The sequence below is a fragment of the Salvelinus fontinalis genome, chromosome 23 (assembly GCF_029448725.1).
Source record: "Salvelinus fontinalis isolate EN_2023a chromosome 23, ASM2944872v1, whole genome shotgun sequence".
In the NCBI taxonomy this organism is placed as follows: Eukaryota; Metazoa; Chordata; class Actinopteri; order Salmoniformes; family Salmonidae; genus Salvelinus; species Salvelinus fontinalis.
This window is the reverse complement of record NC_074687.1, coordinates 20,232,930-20,251,883: the sequence shown is the minus strand read 5'-3', so window position 1 is coordinate 20,251,883 and position 18,954 is coordinate 20,232,930. Positions and strand designations below refer to the sequence as shown.

The window sequence follows — 18,954 nt, the reverse complement described above, 5'->3', positions numbered from 1 at the left end:
CCCTGCCTAAGCCAGTACATGTCCAGGCCCGTCTGAAGTTTGCTAGAGAGCATTTGGATGATCCAGAAGAAGATTGGGAGAATGTCATATGGTCAGATGAAACCAAAATCTAACTTTTTGGTAAAAACTCAACTCGTCGTGTTTGGAGGACAAAGAATGCTGAGTTGCATCCAAAGAACACCATACCTACTGTAAAGCATGGGGGTGGAAACATCATGCTTTGGGGCTGTTTTTCTGCAAAGGGACCAGGACGACTGATCCATGTAAAGGAAAGAATGAATGGGGCCATGTATCGTGAGATTTTGAGTGAAAACCTTCTTCCATCAGCAAGGGCATTGAAGATTAAACGTGGCTGGGTCTTTCAGCATGACAATGATCCCAAACACACCGCCCGGGCAACGAAGGAGTGGCTTCGTAAGAAGCATTTCAAGGTCCTGGAGTGGCCTAGCCAGTCTCCAGATCACAACCCCATAGAAAATCTTTGGAGGGAGTTGAAAGTCTGTGTTGCCCAGCAACAGCCCCAAAACATCACTGCTCTAGAGGAGATCTGCAAGGAGGAATGCGCCAAAATACCAGCAAGTAGGTGAAAACCTTGTGAAGACTTACAGAAAACGTTTGACCTCTGTCATTGCCAACAAAGGGTATATAACAAAGTATTGAGATAAACTTTTGTTATTGACCAAATACTTATTTTCCACCATAATTTGCAAATACATTCATAAAAAATCCTACAATGTGTTTTTCTGGATTTTTTCCCCTCATTTTGGCTGTCATGGTTGAAGTGTACCTATGATGAAAATTACAGGCCTCTCTCATCTTTTTAAGTGGGAGAACTTGCACAATTGGTGGCTGACTAAATACTTTTTTGCCCCACTATACATGTATATGGGGGATAGAACCATCCCAGCTCTGCAGATTTTGCTGCGAAGAGACAAATTCATTAGATCATTTGTTTTGGTAATGTCCATATGTAGCTTGTTTTTGGTCGCAGGTTCAAGAATGGCTGAAGAATTGCAACATTTACCTGGGGCTAACTCTGGTAATAGCACTGCTAGGTGATTTAAAAAGTCATAGTCAATCGATCAATAAATTTTATGAAAGTTCTGAAAAACAAACAAAAGATAACTATTGTAAACTATACTGTGTCGATGAAAATGTATACAGTACGTATACAATAAAATTTAAGACGGATCTAGAAGCATAAGTCTTGTTGTCCATTAGTTTACTCCAATTAGGGGAGGGGTGGTAGGGTTAGGAGAAAATAAAGGTAAATATATAAGAAAATTGTGGAATAATAGTGAAGACATCAAAACTATGAAATCATGTAGTAACCCAAAAATACCCTTTGCCTTGATGACAGCTTTGCACACTCTAGGCACTCTCTCAACCAGCTTCACCTGGAATGCTTTTCCAACAGTCTTGAAGGAGTTCCCACATATGAGGAGCACTTGTTGGCTGCTTTTCCTTCACTCTGCAGTCCAACTTGGGTTGAGGTCGGGTGATTGTGAAGGCGAGATCATCTGATGCAGCACCATCACTCTCCTTCTTGGTCAAATAGCCCTTACACAGCCTGGAGGTGTGTTTTGGGTCATTGTCCTGTTGAAAAACAAATGATAGTGGGACTAAGTGCGTATCGCTGCAGAATGCTGTGGTAGCCATGCTGGTTAAGTGTGCCTTGAATTCTAAATAAATCAGACAGTGTCACCAGCAAAGCACCCCCACACCTGCTTCACGGTGGGAACCCCACATGCAGAGATCTTCCGTTCACCTACTCTGCGTCTCACAAAGACACAGGGTTGGAACCAAAAATAACGTATCCTCTGCAGCAGAGGTAACTATGGGTCTTCCTTTCCTGTGGCGGTCCTCATGAGAGCCAGTTTCATCATAGTGCTTGATGGTATTGCAACTGCACTTGAAGAAACTTTCAAAGTTTTAGAAATGTTCTGCATTGACTGGCCTTCATGTCATAAAGTAATGGACTGTCATTTCTCTGCTTATTTGAGCTGTTCTTGACATAATATGGACTTGGTCTTTTACCAAATATGTCTATCCTATCTACCTTGTCACAACACAACTGAATGGCTCAAACGCATTAAGGAAAGAAATTCCACAAATTAACAAAGCACATCTGTTAATTGAAATGCATTCCAGGTGACTACCTCATGAAACTGGTTGAGAGAATGACAAGAGTGTGCAAAGCTGTCATCAAGGCAAAGGGTGGCTACTTTGAAGAATCTAAAATATAAAATATATTTTGGTTTCCTTAACACTTTTTTTTGGTTACAACATGATTCCATATGTGTTATTTCATAGTTTTGATATCTTCACTAATATTATCCAATGTAGAAAATAGTAAAAAATAAAGAAAAACCCTTGAATGAGTAGTTGTGTCCAAACTTCTGACTGGTACTGTATATTTACAAAAAATATATATGGGGGATTGGAAATTATGCAGATAATTACATTGATGGAAGCCACAATCTGCAATATTCAATCCGATCTACCCCCACCAAAAAAATGTAATCTTGATAAGTACGTATTTTCCATATGGTAAACTGTGTGTGTGTGTTTGTGGTACCAGACAGGCCTAATTAAATGCACAGCTGTTTGTTGCTAAGCCGGTTACCAGGGGCTTTAAGGCACAGAGGACCAGGCTTTACCCCTCTTCACTGCCTCCTCCTCTACCTCACCTCTCTTCACCCATCCTCATCTACCTCACCCCTCCTCCTCTACCTCACCCCTCTTAACCATTGACTTCTACCTCACCCATCCCCTTCCTCCTCACCTCTCTTCACCCCTCACCCATCCTCCTCATCCCACTTCACCCTCTTCCTAACCCCTCTTCCCCCTCACCCATTCCCCTTTACCTCCATTACCTCACCCTCTCCCTCACCTCTTGCCCGGGATCTACTAGATTTGTTTTACCTAGCAAGACATATAATAGGAAAGATACAGAGACGGATGTAGGGACATACGGCCGAGAGAGCAAGGGTTGAGAGTTTCAAGAGAGTTCTTTGGGGTCAAGGGTTGAGAGTTTCAAGAGAGTTCTTTGGGGTCAAGGGTTGAGAGTTTCAAGAGAGTTCTTTGGGGTCAAGGGTTGAGAGTTTCAAGAGAGTTCTTTGGGGTCAAGGGTTGAGTGTTTCAAGATAGTTATTTTGGGTCCAAACTGCTGCAGAAGACTCTTGATTTACCACCACCAGCTGTCCTGCTAGGCACCACAACACCAAGTCCATGTTTTTCTGGGAGATGCAGCTTTCCCCCTACATGAGAAACTGAGTCGCCCTTATCCAGGTATGTTGATAATAGAATGTTGGAATCAATTTTTCTTTCTAATTCCCTTTGTTACTGCATACATGTATGCACATCTATATGAGAAATGCCATTTTATTAAGGCTTTTGGAATATGGTTCCTGGAAAAAAAATATTTAATTTTTTTTACCAAATAGGCTATATTTTATATCTAACATATATTCTTATTATCTCTCATTCACAGGTGTCCATCTCAATGAACCTGGGCGTACCTACAACTACCGCCACTCTCGTTGTCATAGAGAATGCATTCGGCATCATGGCTGCAAGGATGAGGACTCTTGTTCGCCTAATCGAGCGTACCCCTGAAAAGGTTAAGGACATTCTGAAGGCTTGTCTGGCCTTCCACAACTACCTGTCCTCCACAGATGAAGCTCATGAACCGAACACAAGATAAGTGTCTCCCGCTTTTGGGGACACTCCCCTCCCTTCTAGCAACTACCAACCTGGAGAGTGGAAGTGGGTTGTGGCAGGGGACAACAATTTCCAAGAGCCAGGCAGACTCTTTCGTGCCAGGGCGAGACGGCTTGCAAGCGAAACAAGAAACACGCTCAGGGATGTCGTCTCCCCCCCGCATGTGTGCAATGGCAAAAAGACATGGTTAGGAGAGGACAACTCAACCCATGACCAGCCAATCATGCAGAATAGGACTTTGTTTGGACTGCTCACACACACACAGCCCTTGGAGGCACGCATTCTTTGTGTGCACTGTGAACCAAAGTACTTTGTACTAAAATGTAGTTTTAATCTTGTTAATGAAATGAAACCAGATGTTTATGATGTCTGTGTGCATTCATTTAGATTAGATTGAACTACGCCACACAAAATATAGCCTGTAAGGTCTGCAGCGCACAGCTCTTCTCAACATTGGCAGTACTTGATTATCAAATAGAATGCATTGAAACACCTTGTATCGACATGAAGAAACAGAGCTTTTTCAGCACACAAAAAAAATTAACCTTATTCTTGCATCTGGGCTCTGAAAGTAAACCACAATACAACAGTGTCTGCTAAGAACAGACATGTAAACAACACATCAATGATATATCATTAAAGTGTCAGACAAATGCAATTATTTGTAGAATAGTACAAATTTGTCTGTGAAAAACAGACATGCAAACAACAAAAGTGTCTATGGAATAAGATTGTCGAGGGTCTGACTCCTGAGATGTCTGAACAACAAGAACAAGTTTTTAATTTCACTGTGATCCCAGTCGTTCGATCCATGTCTTCTTGAAGTCATGCAGCTGGTGATCGAATTCCAACCAGAATTTTGGCAATAGTTCATCCATGAAATCAGCTATAGGTGCCAGGGCCCTGTGGAGAGGATGAGAAGAGGGGGGACATGTTAGGAGTGTCTGTGGAGAGCAGTGTGCATGGTGAGGAGAAGAGGAAAAAAGGACAACAGAAGAGAGGAAAGGATATCAGAATAAAGGAGGAGAGTCTGAAATGATTTACCTCTGGGTTGCTCAATGCATGACGTTCTCCAGATCTTGAGATCGGTCTTTGCAACGCCTTTGTGAGTGATGTGTCAAGGGTTGAGTCTGCAGCTCATTTCTCCCTTCTTCTCACAGTCCTGCTACTACTGCTGCTGCTCTGTGGCATTGGTGAGGAGCAAGCCAGTGGAGTAGGTATTGGAGGTGGGCCCAGGATAGGGCTTCCCAGGTCCTTCATAGAGATGGTTTTCCATTCTGCACAGCAGCTCAGTGCGAGAGATGGGCTGGGGGTTAATGACCAGTCAGTGCTGGGGGCCGGTGAAGAGGCCATGCTGGGGAGCAGAGAACAAAACCTGGTGCTGTCCCCATTCACTGGTTTGTGCGTGCCTTGAAAAAGAAAAAAAGTAGAGGGCTTTTTAGTTCACATAATCAAACCATCCAAAACAATCAATAAACAACATATCAAATATCATTAACCAAGACTAAAATAGACTATAATTAATGTTACAAATGTTTGAGCAGAGTTGAGTTGGCCTAGCTACATTTGCAACATTTTAGCTAGCTGGACCTTGATACCGAACTTTGACTTAGGTGTTACCAATGTGGGAAGCTTATGATTTTCTTTCTCTGACAAAATTATGTTTGATCAAAAAGTTGTAAAGATCTTTAGTTTAGTTGGTTGGCTTGCTTGCTTGCTCTACATGAGTATGCTGCTAAGATAGAGCTAGCTGGCTGGCTGGCTTTTGTTCGCAAACATGGCTACTCTTTTCCTCGACTACAATATAAAATACAACATACCTCATTCTCTGGTGAAGATGGCATGTTGCTTTCCGTCTTGCTTACTTCTGTACCTCCTTGGCTAAGCAACGCTTGAAGTTGCCGTTCGCCATGTTGAATCCACACTGAGTTTTCGGACTAAATCGAGAAGAAGAAACTCGCGTCACCCCTACAGTTGACCAATCGCCAACGAAGGGGTGTAGACTTCGGCTATCGAACTTCGGCTTGCTTCTCAAAACATTTTGTGTGCACGAACAGATTAACAAAACCCTTAACAAAGACCAAAACGAACCAAAATATCACAAAATGTCTTCATAATATATGCACAAACTGTTCCAGATGGAGAGACTAGGAGAGGATGAGAATAGTGAGGGAGGACTAGAAGGACATCAAAAGGTATTGAGAAAATAAAGAGCAGGGGAGAGAGAGAGTAGACGTGCAGAGTGGAGGATTATGTAGAGCCTACGTTTTTCTATGTGTTTGGGCTAAGGTAAGGTTGAGGGAAAGGGATGGGTGAGTGAACTTCACACCTGATAATTAGATTTAGTGACTTGGATAATTCCCATTATATTAATGAAAACCGGCTTATGAAATATTTAAAGCCTGCCTGTGTGTCCGGCGGGTGGGCGCAGGCATGCTGGTGTGGAGCAGGGAAAGTAGTGAGGCTAACCAGAAGGGCGACATGTGCAAAACGTTTCAGTAAATCAATAATGCATTAAGTCCCACCACGCCCAACACCACAGTCCTACAATGGTGATACATGCTTACAAGCCACACAAATATACAGATGAAGTACACACACAACAAACAAGTACTCACTAACACATACAACCCCCCCCCCAAAAAAACCTGCAGACACTCGGCCCTCTGTGGAATGAGTTTGACACCTCTAGTTTACAGTGACTGACGGACTATAGAGTGGAGGGTTTACAGTGATTAGGTAAAAAACAGGGAGACTCTCTGGAGCTCTCCGTCTGTCCGTCCCCAAGCTCTGAGCCTGTTACAGACAAAATAAGCCTGTGTGTGTGTGTGTGTGTGTGTGTGTGTGTGTGTGTGTGTGTGTGTGTGTGTGTGTGTGTGTGTGTGTGTGTGTGTGTGTGTGTGTGTGTGTGTGTGTGTGTGTGTGTGTGTGTGTGCTCAAAATAAGAGTTAAAGATGCCTTTGTGTTTTCTACAAACAGGTCGGAAGTGGGTAATCAGGACTCTGTGTTTTTGTTTATGTGTTAGGGGGGTGGGGGATACTGTGTGGTTGTCAGTGGAGGCTGCTGAGGGGAGGACGGAGCAAATGGAATGGCATCAAATAGGTGTGTTTGATGTATTTGATACCATTCCACTAATTCCGCTCCAGCCATTACCACGAGCCCGTCCTCCCCAATGAAGCTGCCACCAACCTCCTGCGGTGTATGTGAGTGTTTGTTACAGTCAGGTTACTGTGTCCTAACATGTGGCTGCTTAGTTACTTGCATGGTGTGAAAGATGCTTTGGGACAAAGCCTGCGGTGTTGTGGTGGAAAATACACTGTGAAATTCACAACACAACCTGAACATTCACGTCTCCTGTGAATATTATTTTCCCCAATGTGTTTATACATCTATATTGTCATCATTTTTTCCCGACGTGAGTCTCACCGGTTTGGGCATCTTTGTCCTCTCTCCAGCCTTGCCCTTCTGCTGAGAAAATGCAAATAAATCGTCCTCCGTCTCGTTGACTCGCCCTGAGCTCCACTGCCTGTAGGAGAGAGCAGATAAGTTATTATTAACACTATAAATAACAAAGAAGAATGCAGATCAGTTACCATTAACACAGAGAAAGAAACAAATGTATCTAACATCAATGTCAGTGATAATTGACAGTTCAGGATATCAAAACTCATGTAAAAAACCATCACATTTGAATTTATTTTGTATTGAGTCAGTTGTAGTGGTTACTACAACGAAAACATATGCTGGCTCCTTAACAACAACTCCAAACAGCGAAAAGAGAAAATGGCGGGAGGGAGGGCTCGAGCGCCAGCGGTAGGTAGGCCTTGAAGTAGTCCCTGTGGTGACAGAGCCCTGAGATGGCAAAGGCCAGAAATAGGCTCTGCTAATGAAGTAATGAAAGTCAGCCCAGAGAGAGAGCAGAGAGATGTGATAGCAGCCAGCCAGACAGGCAGGGCTGCAGAACTAAGCAGGAAATGAGGAGCAGGCTTACTGAGGGACGGTAATCTGACTCTATCTTTACCTCTCTCTCTCTCCCTAGCAGAGAACAGATAAACTGCAGTGTGATAGGGAAGGTAGAGAACCCAAGCTGGGCCTGCCCCACTTACCTGGTACAGAGGAGATAAAAGAGTGGACAGAATCACTAGAGAGTGATGGAGGAAGAAGGGGCAGAAGCTCCACATTGCTTCCTAACTTAAACTTTCTCCCTAATTGAGCACAAAGTAAGAAAATAAGGTTATTCTAACTTCTGAGTAAGAATTACCCTTTAGAAGGACACATTAACTATTTTAGACAAGGTATTGGGTCCAAATAGACATTTCATGCTATTCCTCTACTTTTTAATCTCCCTTTTATCTCCCTCATAATTTATAGGGTGTAGTCAAGTCCCTGGACTCTCTGCGTTTAGTAGGGCACAACGTTGTGGTACGCTGAGATAGAAATATATCAGGCCAGTCATGCCTCTCTAACATGTAGAGGAAGCAATCATATCTATCACCCTCCTCAACGTGACGCAGGTGCTTAGAGTTCATCCCTAGAGCAGGACTGGTTTCTATATATTCTAGCTATATTAGTCTCTATAAGGACCTCCGGTGGGTCTTTGGGAGAAAGATGACCTATGCTTCCCCCACCCACCTCAAGGCAGCCTTAACCTGCGACTTTGTGAGGTCATTAATTAGCATCCGGTGCCAAACATAGGTACTCCCTGTTTACCCCACTCACCTTTAAACCTGCCTGGCAGAGAAAAGCTATAATCCTGTCTGCAGTGTGTCTGTGTTACCTGACCCCTCCATTCACCAAATCCTGAGCGTCACTCTCAAACGGATACAGCTTCCAGGTCACCATTCATGCAGAAAGTAACAGGCTCTGCTCTCCACACACACACTACTCTCTTTCATCTTTCTCCCTTTCTGTCTTTTTCTTTCACTCTCTGACGCAGTAGCTTTTAACAGGACATGGCTTATAGCTCTCATAAAACTAGTTACAGGAGTCTAAGTAACAATCCTTTTCCACACCACAAATCCTGTTTCCCTCCTCTCCATTCCCTTGTTCCTCTCGAATTTCATACTTTCACTGCAGTGGTACAAGCGAGTGCAGAAGGGCTGCTGAACAAATGGGCCAATGGGTTTGCAGGGTGTGTGTGTGTTTACAGATCTGATGGCCAGATCTCCAGCTGTGGTGTGAGTGATACTACAGAGGGTATACAAACAAAGGAGATGTAGAACCCACTACAACAACAAGAAAATGTACTAGGCTCTCCTTATGGGGGCATTACAACTTCCAGATAGTTGGATGAAAGGCTCACAAGAGTGACACTGTGTACGATTTCTGTCATGACCTCGCCTGATGGTTCCAAAGAAAAGTTCACCCCCCCCAAAAGATATTACACATCAAACCTTGTTACTTTTGCCAAGCCCATCAAGAAAGACCCTGATTGGGTAACCACTGCTCCATTCACAGCTATTTTTGTCTGTTGGCAAGGATACTCACATACACACACACACACAGTGCTTTTAACAGTGTTTTCGACTTACATATTTAACACACTTTGACATACATTATTATTGTGCATGTTCATTTACACAGTTATTAGTATTCAACATGTCCTCTTGGTTCATATCTTGCTGCTATGCCACCATGTCTGTCAGTTATCATTTAGTTCATTTGAATATTCTCTCATCACTGATGTAAGGGCTTAGTTATCTAATGTTGATGCGGCATATTAACCTGTTTTAAGGATACTCCTGAATCAAATCAAAGTGTATTTGTCACGTGCGCCGAATACAACAGGTGTAGACCTTACAGTGAAATGCTTACTTACAGGCTCTAACCAATAGTGCAGAAACGGTATTAGGTGAACAATAGGTAAGTAAAGAAATAAAACAGTAAAAAGATAGGCTATGTACAGTAGCGAGGCTATAAAAGTAGCGAGGCTACATACAGACACCGGTTAGTCAGGCTGATTGTGGTAGTATGTACATGTAGATATGGTTAAAGTGATCACTATGATCAATAACAGTTTTTCTTAAGTGTACCTTTAACAGAGCTGAGATTCAAGTGCCTTCACCCTATTGCTTACCCCTATCAAGTTGTTTCAGATCTACACAAGTGCCTTTGGAGGAGGGTTTACGGTTTCTTCTGGACAAGGCCTAACTGTACTGGCCCAATTAGCACATACCCTAGAGATATCCCTTACTGGGACAGTGGTTAAGGTGTTTGTCATTGGTGCTAGTGGCCTGGGTTTGCGACCCGCTTGGGAATCCCCCTACATTCTTAGCAATATATGTTAATGTCATTATTTTGCAACAATTATAACATACCTATCTGATCTCATTAAAATGTGTTTCTCATTAAAAGACTGGAATCGGTAGAATTCTAGATAGAGTTATTTTTGAGATGCTCAGCTATCAATCAATCAAGTTTATTTTATATAGCCCTTCGTACATCAGCTAATATCTCGAAGTGCTGTACAGAGACCCAGCCTAAAACCCCAAACAGCTAGAATGCAGGTGTAGAAGCACGGTGGCTAGGAAAAACTCCCTAGAAAGGCCAAAACCTAGGAAGAAACCTAGAGAGGAACCAGCCTATGAGGGGTGGCCAGTCCTCTTCTGGCTGTGCCGGGTGGAGATGGTCCAGGTGGTACTATCGTCTTTTTGAAATCCACACCACATATACCAAATGGGTCTCTGATAAGAAATGACATCAGTTCATCATTGCATTTCCAAAACATGGCCGAGGTAGTAGTGTTGCTTCTGATAGAAACATGGCCGAGGTAGTAGTGTTGCTTCTGATAGAAACATGGTCCAGGAGGTAGTGTTGCTTCTGATAGAAACATGGCCAAGGTAGTAGTGTTGCTTCTGATAGAAACATGGCCACGGTAGTAGTGTTGCTTCTGATAGAAACATGGTCCAGGTGGTAGTGTTGCTTCTGATAGAAACACGGCCCAGGTGGTAGTGTTGCTTCTGATAGAAACACGGCCCGAGGTAGTAGTGTTGCTTCTGATAGAAACATGGCCCGAGGTAGTAGTGTTGCTTCTGATAGAAACATGGTCCATTGGGTAGTGTTGCTTCTGATAGAAACATGGTCCATTGGGTAGTGTTGCTTCTGATAGAAACATGGTCCATTGGGTAGTGTTGCTTCTGATAGAAACATGGTCCATTGGGTAGTGTTGCTTCTGATAGAAACATGGTCCAGTAGGTAGTGTTGCTTCTGATAGAAACATGGTCCAGTAGGTAGTGTTGCTTCTGATAGAAACATGGTCCAGTAGGTAGTGTTGCTTCTGATAGAAACATGGTCCAGTAGGTAGTGTTGCTTCTGATAGAAACATGGTCCAGGTAGTAGTGTTGCTTCTGATAGAAACATGGTCCAGGTAGTAGTGTTGCTTCTGATAGAAACATGGTCCAGGTAGTAGTGTTGCTTCTGATAGAAACATGGTCCAGGTAGTAGTGTTGCTTCTGATAGAAACATGGTCCAGGTAGTAGTGTTGCTTCTGATAGAAACATGGTCCAGGTAGTAGTGTTGCTTCTGATAGAAACATGGTCCAGGTAGTAGTGTTGCTTCTGATAGAAACATGGTCCAGGTAGTAGTGTTGCTTCTGATAGAAACATGGTCCAGGTAGTAGTGTTGCTTCTGATAGAAACATGGTCCAGGTAGTAGTGTTGCTTCTGATAGAAACATGGTCCAGGTAGTAGTGTTGCTTCTGATAGAAACATGGTCCAGGTAGTAGTGTTGCTTCTGATAGAAACATGGTCCAGGTAGTAGTGTTGCTTCTGATAGAAACATGGTCCAGGTAGTAGTGTTGCTTCTGATAGAAACATGGTCCAGGTAGTAGTGTTGCTTCTGATAGAAACATGGTTCAGGTGGTAGTCTTGCTTCTGATAGAAACATGGTCCATTGGGTAGTGTTGCTTCTGATAGAAACATGGTTCAGGTGGTAGTGTTGCTTCCGATAGAAACATGGTTCAGGTGGTAGTGTTGCTTCTGATAGAAACATGGTTCAGGTGGTAGTGTTGCTTCTGATAGAAACATGGTTCAGGTGGTAGTGTTGCTTCTGATAGAAACATGGTTCAGGTGGTAGTGTTGCTTCTGATAGAAACATGGTTCAGGTGGTAGTCTTGCTTCTGATAGAAACATGGTCCATTGGGTAGTGTTGCTTCTGATAGAAACATGGTTCAGTAGGTAGTGTTGCTTCTGATAGAAATATGGCCCAGGTAGTAGTGTTGCTTCTGATAGAAACATGGCCGAGGTAGTAGTGTTGCTTCTGATAGAAACATGGTCCAGGTAGTAGTGTTGCTTCTGATAGAAACATGGTCCAGGTAGTAGTGTTGCTTCTGATAGAAACATGGTCCAGGTAGTAGTGTTGCTTCTGATAGAAACATGGTCCAGGTAGTAGTGTTGCTTCTGATAGAAACATGGTCCAGGTAGTAGTGTTGCTTCTGATAGAAACATGGTCCAGGTAGTAGTGTTGCTTCTGATAGAAACATGGTCCAGGTAGTAGTGTTGCTTCTGATAGAAACATGGTCCAGGTAGTAGTGTTGCTTCTGATAGAAACATGGTCCAGGTAGTAGTGTTGCTTCTGATAGAAACATGGTCCAGGTAGTAGTGTTGCTTCTGATAGAAACATGGTTCAGGTGGTAGTGTTGCTTCCGATAGAAACATGGTTCAGGTGGTAGTGTTGCTTCTGATAGAAACATGGTTCAGGTGGTAGTGTTGCTTCTGATAGAAACATGGTCCATTGGGTAGTGTTGCTTCTGATAGAAACATGGCCCAGGTAGTAGTGTTGCTTATGACAGAAACATACCCAGAACATGGTTGCCATATTCTCAGAAATGTGTATATTTACAGTAGCATGTCTGTACTCCCACATTTGCCATTTAAGCAATGATGATGCTATCAGTTATACAAAAACAATAAACAACACAGAGTTCCATCTCCAACTTATAATGTGGAAAAATAGACAAACTGCAAGAGAATCATTTCGGACCAGTATTGGGGGTAATAAATTACTGTTATAGTTAGGCTCTGTCCAGAAGGGACCTTTACACCACTGCTATGGAGGGGTTAACTACTGAAGTATTTTATTTATTTAACCTTTATTTAACTAGGAAAGTCAGTTAAGAACAAATTCTTATTTACGATGACGGCCAACCAAAAGGCAAAAAGCCTCCTGCGAGGACAGGGGCCTGGGATTAAAATAATTATAATATAAATACAATATAAATATAGGACAAAACACAGATCACAACAAGAGAGACACAACACTACATAAAGAGAGAGTAAAAAAGTAAAGTAAAAATACATTAAAGTACTACTTAAGTTGTTTTTGGGGTATCTGTACTTTATACTATTTATATTTTTGACAACTTTTTTTTGACAATGCCTGTTACATTTTGAACGCTTAGCAGGACAGGAAAATGGTCCGAATCACACACTTATCAAGAGAACATCCCTGGTCATCCCTACTGCCTCTGATCTGATGGACTCAAACACAAATGCATCGTTTGTAAATTATGTCTGAGTTTAGGAGTGTGCCCCTGGCTATCCGTAAATTAAAAAAAAAAAGCTGTCTGGTTTGCTTAACATAAGGAATATGAAATTATTTCTACTTTTACTTTTGATACTTAAGTATATTCAAGTAGTATTTTACTGAGTGACTTTCATTTTTACTTTAGTCATTTTCAATTAAGGTACACTATAGTGAAGGGGTGTCCACAAAAGTATGTGGACACCCCTTCAAATTAGTGGATTCGGCTATTTCTGCCACACCCGTTGCTGACAGGTGTATAAAAATCGAGCACAGCCATGCAATCTCCATAGACAAACATTGACAGTAGAATGGCCCGTACTGAAGAGCTCAGTGACTTTCAACGTGGCACATCACACTGTAGGATGCCACTTTTCCAACAAGTCAGTTTGTCAAATATCTGCCCTGGTCAACTGTGCTGTTATTGTGAAGTGGAAACAGCTCAGCCACGAAGTCGTAGGCCACACATGCTCACAGAAAAAGACTGCCGACTGCTGAAGCAAGTAGCAGGTAAAAATCATCTGTCTTCGGTTGCAACACTCACTACCGAGTTCCAAACTGCCTCTGGAAGCAACATCAGCACAAGAACTGACTGTTATCTGGAGCTTCATGAAATCGGTTTCTATGGTCGAGCAGCCGCACACAAGACCAAGATCACAGTGTGCAATGCCAAGTGTTGTCTGGAGTGGTGTAAAGCTTGCCGCCATTGGACACCGGAGAAGTGGAAATGCGTTCTCTGGAGTGATGAATCACACTTCACCATCTGGTGGTCCGACGGACTAAACTGGGTTTGGCAGATGCCAGAAGAACGCAACCTGTCCAAATGCATAGTACCCCATATTGTAGTTTCTAGGATCTGAAGTATTTGGTGCCCCAAGAACAGTGTTGCCATGTTCGTTGTTTTCCCGCTAAATTAGGCTCATTTGAAAATGATTTTGCGGGTGAAAATGTAATTGTTGCAGGTTTTTGGGCTATTTCTAAGTTGCACCGTGGCCGTCATGGCATTCCTCTTAAATATAGATTTCACTGTGACCTGTTGCTGAGGCAGGCTGTTGATTAGTGAGTGGTGGGGAGGGCTGGAGGTGCGTGTGCGTGTGTGTGTGTGTGTGAGAGAGAGAGAGCAGCATGCATGCATGTTGTGACAACTTATTACCAGTTGTCAGTGGCGGATTTAGACATAGGCGGCATGGGCAGCCGCCCAGGGCGTCATCTTGCCAGGAGCGGCATGGGGCGCCCGCACAATTTTTTTTAATATATATATATATATATATATCCCGAAAGGTGACTTTTGCGTAATCGGTTTTCTATCACTCCTTGTCACGTCAATGATATCATGTCACCGTGTGAGACTGTGGGTAAATTAACCTTGTCGGAGTGGGCTCCCTGATTCTAGTTTGTGAGCTAGGCAGGATACTGCCTGGGAAGGTCTCCCACTCAGAAGTACGAGATAGAGAGGGAGCGGGGGTAGGTTGACCTCAGGTCTCCCCACTGGAAGCCTGAGATAGGGGGAGAATCTGTCAAATAGCACACCTCTAACTTTGTACAGTACTAACACAATCGGTTGTGCAATTTAGTTTGTGTGTTTCCTGTTTGAAGTGCAATAGTGTAATAATCAGGTTCTCTTCTTTATAAGTGTTATTCTATTTTTTTAATTTGTGTGATAATTTAGTTTTATTTGTGTGTTTTTTGTTAGCAATAGGGTAATAGTGTAATCATTTATATACTACAATTTGTTTCTATTTGTCTTTGCTTCTTCTTTTTGATATTTATGAGTCTTATTTTGTATATATATTTATATAGTTTTAAATGTTATGATTATTTATTTGTGTTGTTTCAAATGTCTGAATAAAAATTACAGTTAGTTCAGAATTTGAAGGGGGGGGGGTTCACCCAGGGAGCCATACAAGCTAGAACAGCCACTGCCAGTTGTATATAGGCTATTTAGATTGTCATTATGGAGACACCAATTTCCAACTCTTTAAACATAAAACATTAATACGCTAAAACTGATGCACATCAATAAATAATGGAGACAAAGCACTGGAAAAATACTTTGGGCACACTAGAGCATATTAGATGAATTTGGTCGTAGTTGGTTTAAACTGCAGTCTAATGTTTACTGCTTAAAGAAAACGCTATCAAGCGAAGTGCTTATGCATGCTTAGCTCTTGGATCTTGGGGAAATTTGAAATGGAGGTTATGGAACTTTCTCATGTGGCTCTTTTTATTGAGAAAGTCCTCAATGAAACTGACATTAGGCAAAATCTGAGGAATGATACATTTGCCTCTGTTGGTCATCAAGTAGCCAATTAATGTATATGCCATTGTCGGCTACCATTTGATACAATAAATATGATGAAATGACAATATCACTGGAGTCATTGCAATTCAATTTGTGCCACTTGTGTAGCCACTCAGTTCATATACATATTATTAATATTTAATTCAGTCATTGAAATGACCCCATCCTCAGTAGCCTATTCCAGCAGGCTATTGGGAAACACAAACACTTCTTACCTCTTAATCGCCTCGTTATTCATGTTGAATAAATTAGTCAGTTAATTTTAACTAAGCAAGCTGCTAAATTGTTAAATTTTCATCATGCCTACATCTTGTCTAGGCTACTGTAGACTAACTAAAATGAGATGTAAGCCTTGTTTAACCAAGTTTTTCTTGCTCAGAGATTTTGAGATCCTCTGTCCAACTCTCCTGTCGGATGTATCTATAGTTATGCACATGCGCAAAGGGGATTTATTTACAATTATAAACTTGGTTCGAGCCCTGAATGCTGATTGGTTGAAAGACATGGTATATCAGACCATATACCACGGGTATGATTAAACATAACGTTTTACTGTTCTAATTACGTTGGTCACCATTTTATAATAGCAATAAGGTACCCCAGGGGTTTGTGGTATATGGCCAATATACCACTGCTAACAGCTGTATCCAGGCACTCCACGTTGCATCATGCTTAAGAACAGCCCTTAGCCGTGCTATATTGGCCATATACCATACCCATTGTGCAAATGATCTGGTGAGGTTAATAAGGGCGAATTATCTTTTCTCTTGCCACATATTCAAATGCCTTTGTTACGTCATGTCATAGCTTGCCTAATGTCATAGCTTGCAATAATTATTATTTTGAAACCCAGGTTACTATGATATTCCTTCTTAGATGTCTCGAAACTCTGTGGAAAAGGGGTTTATTGTATAAATATGGCAACGCCTCTCTTGATGTGAAAAAATTCCTCAATGCTCTAGTTTTCAGGCCTTTTGGGACGGTTTTGAGTGGTCATTGGGCTAGACATTTGAGCTTAACCTGGCAACCCTGCCTGAGACAAGTGAAATTTGATTGTAGATACTAACACACAAAAAAGCCAAAGAAAAAAACACTCCACTGGCAAGCTATTTTGAGGACCCTGGTCGCAAGAGTGCAAAAATAACCTGCTGTTACAAATGCTGCATATAATCACTTGCAACAAAGTTGCACACCCTTGTTTCCACTATGCCACAATGGGGAGCATTAAATGTAACGTTTTAAAGTGAATGAAGTTGCCAATTAGCTTAATGTTGATTCACAGTAGCCTGAGGGTGCAACACTAGTCATGAAGCGCTTATCTAATTAGATAACTTTTTTAATGTTTAGCGCTTAAATGTTGTTCTATTGTCGATGGACCACAGTAATGCCCTTGAATAAAACGTGGAACATGATACCAAATGTTTACACAATTACACAAAAATGGGATTAATACCAATAGGCATATAGAGAGCACGTAGGCTATACTTAGGTAGGCAACAAGCCTGCGTAACGACGACAAACAGCCACCGTCGAGCACAGGGCAAATCCTCTTCATTCGGAGCTGTTTAGGAGCCACCAGCGAAGAAATACACCCGATAAAAACTCACCTCAGTAGATGGACTGCGTTCAGAAAATGGTAAACTGCCTCCCCTGGGCCCACAGTGTAGTCTACTTTATATATCCAACGCGACCAAAATAGATCGATGTGTACCGTTAGACACTCCGCTGTTTCTCAGCCTCCGTATGCAGTGTGATGTATGAAGCGACTGAGCCAGTTTCACCGCCGGGCAAGAGAGGAGGTGTAGACAGTCAATATGGCCGTCGAACTTTACCGTGCGACGCGAGGCGTGGTTGAGCCGGGGGCATAACGTGTGCGGCGAAATTCAGACACGCTCCCTTCAAACAGTTATTAAGAGAGGAATACACATACACCACCCGATTAGCCACCAATCACCCCATTAACACACATACAACAAAAAAGGTAAATATAACAAAAGAGTCAACTTCAAAATATCTAGCCTATAATAACCTGAAGGTAACCCATAGAAAGATGGACTATAGTACAGTCAATATAAAATATTTCTGAAAAAGTAATTATTTTATACAGGTTAAGTTCAGTATATCATTTCAAGGTAGTGTTGTTTCTATGAATATACTTTTTTCAGGGGCTAAAATGTCATTATCTTTTATATTTTTATTTAAGGTCTAATTAAATATAGCCTTCATTTGTGAGTTACATAATCCACATACTGTAGTTTACAGACTAGACCAGTTCCAGGCATGACATATGACTGACTACCAAGATCTGCTTGTGAGGATGACACTTCAGAAACATAAGACCTACCACTTTATTCACTGACATATTGCTTTCTTCTATGAGTACTGTACTGCATTACCAGCTTATGTGTGAGCAGGAAATTTGACTCAGTGATTATGAACATCCTAATGATGAGAACATATGACTGCAACTTGTTGTGACACCTGTGGTTCCTAAACCTGTCTTCTCTATGGACCTAGGCCAACTCATACTCTTCCAAGAATATAACAAGCCCACATTTCATGCACTTGATCAAACATGTCCCGATTTACACACACTTTCTTCTCCTACAGTCGTGGCCAAAATTTTTGAGAATGACACAAATATTAAATTCCACAAAGTTTGCTGCTTCACTGTCTTTAGATATTTTTGTCAGATGTTACTATGGAATATTGAAGTATAATTACAAGCATTTCATAAGTGCCAAAGGCTTTTATTAACAATTACATGAAGTTGATGCAAAGAGTCAATATTTGCAGTGTTCACCCTTCTTTTTCAAGACCTCTGTTATCCGCCCTGGCATGCTGTCAATTAACTTCTGGGCCATTTCCTGACTGATGGCAGCCCATTCTTGCATAATTTTATATACCGTTATTTTACCAGGTAAATTGACTGAGAACACATTCTCATTTACAGCAACGACCTGGGGAATAGTTACAGGGGATGAATGAGCTGGGGATGATTAGGTGACCGTGATGGTTTGAGGGCCAGATTGGGAATTTAGCCAGGACACCAGGGTTAACACCCCTCCTCTTACAATAAGTGCCATGGGATCTTTAATGACCTCAGAGAGTCAGGACACCCGTTTAACATCCCATCCAAAAGACAACACCCTACACAGGACAGTGTCAATCACTGCCCTGGGGCATTTTTTAGACCAGAGGAAAGTGTGCCTCCTACTGTCCCTCCAAAACCACTTCCAGCAGCATCTGGTCTCCCATCCAGGGACTGACCAGGACCAACCCTGCTTAGCTTCAGAAGCAAGCCAGCAGTGGGATGCAGGGTGGTATGCTAATCAACACTTGGAGATTGTTAGAATTTGTGGGTTTTTGTTTGTCCATCCTCCTCTTGAGGATTGATCACAAGTTCTCAA

The 18,954-nt window shown here is 42.1% G+C and overlaps 1 protein-coding gene and 1 long non-coding RNA gene across 3 annotated transcripts in view; both read right to left on the bottom strand.

Annotated features, from left to right (window-relative positions):
• LOC129820996 (radixin) overlaps positions 1-17,396 on the bottom strand; it is a 67,579-nt gene extending 50,183 nt beyond the window's left edge. The window contains exons 1-3 of one of the 2 annotated variants that reach the window (XM_055878191.1): positions 17,152-17,396; positions 7,150-7,249; positions 1,398-1,596 (exon numbers count right to left, since the gene is read on the bottom strand). Coding sequence is in view for 1 of the 2 variants with exons in the window: in XM_055878190.1 (XP_055734165.1) it covers positions 7,150-7,161 (12 nt within the window). In the remaining variant the exon portion in view is untranslated. The remainder of the gene's footprint in view (positions 1-1,397; positions 1,597-7,149; positions 7,250-17,151) is intronic. The other variant, XM_055878190.1, reaches the window with a different exon arrangement.
• Positions 2,874-6,039, bottom strand: LOC129820997 (uncharacterized). The gene is made up of 3 exons (XR_008754260.1): positions 5,544-6,039; positions 4,768-5,132; positions 2,874-4,626 (listed from the first exon to the last, which is right to left on the bottom strand). It is a non-coding gene; the product is annotated as an uncharacterized LOC129820997 (long non-coding RNA).
• Positions 17,397-18,954: the final 1,558 nt, after the last annotated feature.